At 30.2% G+C, this 7,114-nt stretch overlaps 1 protein-coding gene across 1 annotated transcript in view; it reads right to left on the bottom strand.

The window, feature by feature from the left end:
- LOC106682627 (enolase-phosphatase E1) overlaps positions 1–6,273 on the bottom strand; it is a gene marked incomplete in the record, with an annotated part of 62,639 nt that extends 56,366 nt beyond the window's left edge. Inside the window, 4 exon segments of the mRNA XM_067046027.1 lie at positions 2,501–2,559; positions 4,719–4,791; positions 5,354–5,788; positions 5,870–6,273. Of these exon segments, the coding sequence (XP_066902128.1) occupies positions 2,501–2,559; positions 4,719–4,791; positions 5,354–5,788; positions 5,870–5,965 (663 nt within the window).
- Positions 6,274–7,114: the final 841 nt, after the last annotated feature.

The following is a 7,114-nucleotide window of genomic DNA, read 5'->3' as shown; positions in this document are numbered from 1 at the left end:
CCATTGAGAATAAAAGTGGTCGAAATATCAAAATTAATTTTCAATTATTAATTATGAGAGATAGTTGACCGTGGATGACTTGTACGAGGAGAAGATGATTGGGGTGCGGTCAAAATTAAACACAAATAAGTTGATATAACTTATTTAATTGTGCCAACGTTTCGGCCAGAGTTTCTAGCCTTCATCGGGTCTTAAGAACAGAACAAGATAACAACCAATGAATATAGAAAATAAAAAATCAAATATAAACAGAATGACATAAAGCGAATAATTTTACAGAATGGAATTAATAAAATGAAGTGATGAGAGAAGTGGAAAATAAAATTAAAATAAAAACAAAGGACCATTTTGGTCACATTTTTGTAGCAATGCGTTAGAGCACTGCTAGATCATGCCGCTAGAAAAGTCAGGCACTGGGACAGTTTCTGTATAAACATTTTATATTTTTATAGATATTTTGTGTTTTATTTTGATTAAAATATATTATTATTTGTTTGTGGTTTAAATAAGTTTATCAAAGTTGATAATTTTTATACATATAGGTTAACCTTCTAAAAACTATAAAACACCTTTTCTAGTAATTTAATAATTACTGTGATTCATTCTCATGCTAACCAATTTAAAGTAAATATGACTTTTCTTTTATGTTACTTTATTAAAGACTTATTGAAAACACCCTTTTTATTACTGCCACATTTTTATTTATAAAATACCTTATATTTTTTTACCTCAAAAAAGGTGCTATAAAATTTTTTAGCCCAAAAAGGGTGTCTTGACGAAAAAAAAGTTTGAGACCAGCTAAAGTGTTGAATATTTTAAAACTCCAGTTTTGACTTCTATCACTGTTGGACTCAACGACTCACATATGACAATTTTTTTTTATTGTTTGTTATTTACTGATAAAATGAATAATTAATTTTAATAATATACCACTATCTAATAATTTGCATTTTTTTTTTTTTTTAATCTAGTAATAAATTATCAATTTAGATTATTTGTACCGGTCAAAAATAGCACTTAAATAAATAAATAACATGTGTCATTCCAAAGATGGTAAGTATGCTGAAATGTGACATAATTATATGAGGAATCGTCACCAGAATAAAAAAAAATCCTCCAATTAAAGGAGAAAAATTTCTAATTTTTAGTTTCTTAGAAAAATAGTATCTGAGGGATGCTAAAAACGAAAAGGATCTGTTTTCCTTAAAAAAAAAAAAAAAAAATTTGTTGACCTATACTGTGTCAAAATGTTAGATGCACCCATTGAAATTAAAAAAATCTTTCACATTTTCTTTATTATTGATTGATAATATTTTTTTAAGCACAGTTTAAAGTATAAATTATGATATTGAAATGGGGACAATCTTCTCAGACCTTGAGGATTTTTTAAATCCAATATCAGTAAATATTGACATTTTATATGCATCAAAATGATAGGCATACTTGTTGTTTTCTATTTTCTTAATCCTCTAGAGTTGAAATTGTTAAAATACCATTTCTACTTCAGTGCAGTGTTGCATTTGTTTCAAAACAGACCTAAAAAGAACATGAGTTATGGGAAAAAATAAATATTTCTCTGAAGAAGAGCGCCGTTTGATTTCTTCACTTCACAAGGATGGGATGAGTTGTAGAGAAATAGTTCGCTGAATCAAACAGTTTTTCATTGGTTCCAAAATTTATTCGGCACGGGGAGACATATAGAACCCACTGTTCTACTGGGAGGCCCCCTGCTTTGATATTACGAGAGAAATATCAAGTCTCTTGTAAAACAGCAAGTGCAATTGCTGAAGAAGCTGGAGTTCAAACAAAACCAAGGAATGTCCAAAGATTATTTAAAAAGTCATAAACAATAGTTAGAAAAAATTGAAAAGAAAGCCAGTTGTGAGTACCCGTCACAAATTAGCCTGGATGACCTTTACTCGTAATTTGATGTCATGGACTGAGGAGTGGAAGAAAGACATCTTTAGGGATGAAAACAAATTCAATCTGAGGGCCGCCCATAGCTCAGTGGTTAAGACAGTCTTACCAATTTGATGTCTATTGGTGGTGCCGGTTCGAATCCGGCCTGGGACGTTGACTTTTTTCATTGAGTTGCGGTCCCACAAAATGAAGAACTTTGACCCCCAACCATGGTTAGGCAGTATAGGACTCCAATGGGAGTCTTGGCAAAAAAAAAAAAATACAATCTGGATGGGCCAGATGGATTTTCATGACTTAAGAAAAGAAGAAGGTAGGACAATATGGTAGTACATGGAGAACGAACAAAACATTACATTTTATCAGAATCATCTTCAACTATACCTAGGAAGGTAGTTAAGAAGGTAGGACAATATGGCAGGACATGGAGTACAGATAAAACATTACATTTTATCAGAATCATCTTCAACTATACCTATAAATACAACAAAAAGTGTTCAACACTACTATTATTTGTTTGTATAGAAAACACAAAGATGATATAAATATTAAACTTCTTAAAAAATAACACATTTGTACTTACTCCAGATGATTCGGTCTTCCTCTTCTTCATAGATCCAGCAGCACCCCTAGGTGTCCCAGCTGGAAATGGAAAAAAAATATTAGGAGTAAACAAGATTACTGAGAGAGCTCAAAAACCATTTTATCACCACAGCCATTATAAAAGATGATTACTTTAATATATGTGAAAAAAAAATTTTAATTTACACTGACTTTTTATTTATGATAATCCTCCAAAATAATATTGAACAATCTCTGATTGAAGATTTAAAGACGTATAACTAATATAGCAAACCATTTTTAAAAAATCTTATACCCTCACAAAAACTATTTACTGGAAGATCGATGATTGACCGCGTATGATGATAAAAAGAAGATGGTCTGGGTGCGGTCAAAGAAAAACTCACAATATTCCTAAAACTATTTATTAGGAACCAATGTTTCGCCTCATGTTGCAGAATTTTACTCGCCTTTTTTCAACTTTTAGAGTGTACTGTATTTTGTATTTGTTTTTTTAATATCTGTTTTCATTAATTGTCTAAAACCTTTTATTATTCTTATTTAATTTTACATTTCACAATACATCTTTTCAATTTTTCATTTACTTTGTTCATTTATGTTTACATCATTTAAGTGCTTTTATTTTTTTTTAGCCCTGCAACGTGGGGCAAAACAATGGCTCATAATAAATAGTTTTGCAACTAATTGATGAGTTTTTCCTTGACTGTACCCGGATCATCTTCCTTTTATTAGAAGCCATTCGCCATTGTAGGTATAAATATCTCAAAACACAGTTAATGTAATTAAACAAATACATAATAAAAATTACTTTGAAGATGGTCGGGGCTGCGGTCAAGAAGGAAGAAAAAGTAGTAAAAACTATTCATTTATTTTCTGCTGACGTTTGGACCTATGTTGTATCGCTTTGTACGATTCATCTTTGGGGTCCCCAGGGACGCCTCTGTCACCCGATTTTATGAAGAGTTGAAGTGGCTTTACCCTTCTGTCGTAAATATTTCCTTGCTTCCTTTCTCTATCAAGTTATCCAATCCCGCCGTCTATCGTACAGCTCAGATTTCCTTCAATTTAAGTCCTCAGTGCATTCCCACAATACCCGCTCACGGCTTTCAGACTTATATGTAACTGCCCATCGAACCGTAGCCTTTGGTAGATCTTTCCTCATCCGTTCCTCTTCCCTATGGAATTCTATTCTCTCCTTTATTCGTAGTTCTAATACCCTTCCAATCTTCAAATCCTGTATCTTCGACTACCTTCTGTCCACCCAATTCCGGAAGAATAACAATTGAAAGTTTCAAAAAAGCTTTATATATTTTCTGTATTTTATGTCTTAGATCTTCATTTATAATTGTAAATATGTACACCAGCAGAAATTATATCTTTTCATTTATTACTTTTTAGTTTAATTGTATTTGATTTTTTATCATTTTTTTTTCTTTTTATTTACTATCGGAAATCATCTTATGTTTTATGATATGATAAATGGTTTTATTTTATTTGTTTTATCATTATTTTATATATTCTGTTAATTATGGTTTTTATTTGTATATTTTTAAATTCATTGTATTATTTTATTTTATGACATCTTGTAATTTCATCTCTATTTTGTAATTTACTCTAAGGCTCTAAAGCCTAATTTTAACGCCTGTAAATTATTCTAAAGGGATCAATCCCAGAATAAATAAAGATTATTATTATTATTATTATTATGTTGTATAAACAGGTACATACATAAAATAGTAACTAACTGACATTGGCATGTTATGCTTACGATTTTATAAAAGATATTATGTCTCCTCATTGAATTAAATTAAGAGATCTTTTCAATTATATATATATTTTGATGTATCTGCCCACTCTTCTAGTCTAGTTAATAATGTACCACTCTTTTACCTTTACGTTAACTCTAACTTTGTATCTTTTTATTGTAGTCCTGATGAAGACCTACAATGTAAGTTGAAACGTGGGCAGGAAATAAATAAATAGTTATACTCAATTTCAAATTAACTTACGGTCATACATCCATACATGTATAAAAAATAACTTGGATATCTAAAAAACTATTTTTTGTAAAAGGCATCTAATGATGAACAAGTACTTGGTCCAACACCTTTAATAATCTTAAAGACTCAAAATAACTCAGATAAAATTATCAAATCAACCCTTAATGCTTATAAATTATGTTAAAATTCTATAAAATATGTTGTAATTTAATAAAATACCTGGATTATGGACCTGCGTCAATTCATCATCTGTCCAATAATCATCAAGAACAGTTGACCTCCTCTTCACACGCTAACAACAAAGAGTACATAAAAATGAAAAAGTAATTTCATTAAGTTAAATAAAAACACAAACTGATATTTCAACTATGGAGGGACATACTAAACAGAGGAACAACAATTTATGTCATAATAAGTTCTTGCTCTACAATAAAAAAAGCTTTATCTTTTCAAAATTCTAATAATACAGTATCTAAAAAACGAAATTAAAATAAGGACACTTTTATCGTACAACAATAAACAAAAATTAAAAGATAGTAACAGAAAAAAAAATTAGTTCCAAAACACTACTCCAACATGGTGGGTGAAGTAATAACTCATAATAAATAATTTATTCATGATTTATTGAGGTGAGTCCCAACCTTACAATTATTACTACTGCTTTATTCACATCATTGTTGTCGACTTCCACTTAGTCAAGAGATGAACACAACAAAGGATCCAATGATGATTGGTAAAACTGTTAACAATGATAAACCATTTTCTCATTGTGAGAACACAATCACCTGCTATGTTGGATTAGTGCTAGGGAACTAATAACAATTATGTTAATCATATTCTATGCTTTGAATTACCTGAGGATTCCTTTTGCCTGAGGACTCAACTTGATCTTTGAAACGAATCCTGAAGTTACTTTTGGGACCTTCGATTTTCTCTTTGACAGCTACATTAGTATTCTTCACAATACTTTTAGGAGTTGCTGTCTTTTCCTTCACAATACTAGGAACATTCTTAACAATAGGTTTAGGTGTTTCTTGTCTCTCTTTTACAGTCAATGTTACATTTTCTTTTTCCAGCCTTTCCGCAGGAAAAATAGAAGGAATGGTGCCAGGTCTGAGAATGGGTTCATCACGCAGTAATCTCCGTACATTGCCATTGGGCAATTTAGTTTCAGTAAACCAAAGCACTTCAGAGGGTAAAAAATGTGAATCGCACAGTTGGTCTTTTGGACATAGCAGATTCTCCCCTTTAGGAACTATCCTCCTCCATTTTTCTAGTAGAGTTTTATCCTAAATTAAAACATTATTATAAATTAACTAAAAGTGAAGTTTAAAAAACATAAATTTAAAAATAACAAAATGAATAGTTACCTCTGGTGCTGGAAAAAATTTAGTCAAGTCAGAATCCTTTTTCTTTTTCAACAAAGACTTAGGTCCATTTGGACAATCGCGAACGTAACAGTACATTTCAAAGAATAAACATTTGCTAATTTAAAACAAATTAAAGTTTATGACACTTCAAGAAACTGGTAAACAAAAAACAGCTAAAGCATTTTGAGGAACTATCACATTACAAACATCACAGATAGTGTGGAGGTAACTAAATCTGACGCTATTAAAAGTAAAAACTTAAACAGAAGAGAAAAAAAAAGATTAATTATCAAAATTCATAAGTTTGACAAATATCAGTAAAAGGCGGTACAATATAATATCGTTTCAGAGCTAAGAATGTGGAGGTTATTGCTAAACTAACCCACGCTAAAGGTAGAACAGTGGCGCTCACAACTTGGAGCAATTTTACTTGTCGTCATATTAATCGGTATTAATTTTTGGACTTTTTCTTATTTTTCTATATTACAATTCTTAGAAAAATTCATCCTTCTTAAAATATTTTATGTTTTATTTAATAATAAAAGTCTACAATCTTCAAAACACCTTTGTATCCTATAAGCTATCAAGATTACGACTTATTGGAAACAACGAAAACTCATTTTTTCTATATTATAAGTTCTCTCTTGTTATTCAAATATTATAGAATGCTATTTGCAGCTCTACCATTAGTATTCGAATCCTTTAAAAGGATTATTGCGTTGTTTTCAATTATTTATATATGCAGTCATGGCCGTTTTCACTACGGATCTACGTCAATACACCGCGTGATTATTTGTGACTAAAACGTTTTCAGCAAATAAATTACTAATAAAACATTAACGTGTTTCTTTGAATGAGTATTATACCAGAGAAAATAAAATTTTTGCTTTTATGTTGTTTATTATTGATCGGGAAACAAAACAGACTCGTGTCGTATTAAAGTGTCAACATGGCGTAAGCGTTCTGTTTTTATTTTAATTTCAACTTATCTTTTCATTTCAACAACAAAAATAAAACAAGTTGACTCTATGAAACGTAACTCTCTAGTGTATAAAACATCACTTAGATATTACCATATTTTACTCATAGGATCAGCAATTTTAATCCGTATCTAATCTGTACTATAATAAAAAGATTTGTTTAAAACACGTAAATAAATATTTTCAACAAACATAATATTAACAGTCTTGACCTGGTAGACTTCATTTCTGTTCATATCCTACGAATAAAACAAAATTGAAACGT

This window comes from Halyomorpha halys, unplaced genomic scaffold, assembly GCF_000696795.3.
Source record: "Halyomorpha halys isolate HHAL.00 unplaced genomic scaffold, Hhal_1.1 Scaffold24.1, whole genome shotgun sequence".
In the NCBI taxonomy this organism is placed as follows: Eukaryota; Metazoa; Arthropoda; class Insecta; order Hemiptera; family Pentatomidae; genus Halyomorpha; species Halyomorpha halys.
Note: the sequence above shows the minus strand (reverse complement) of the source record. Positions and strands in the feature narration are given on the sequence as shown.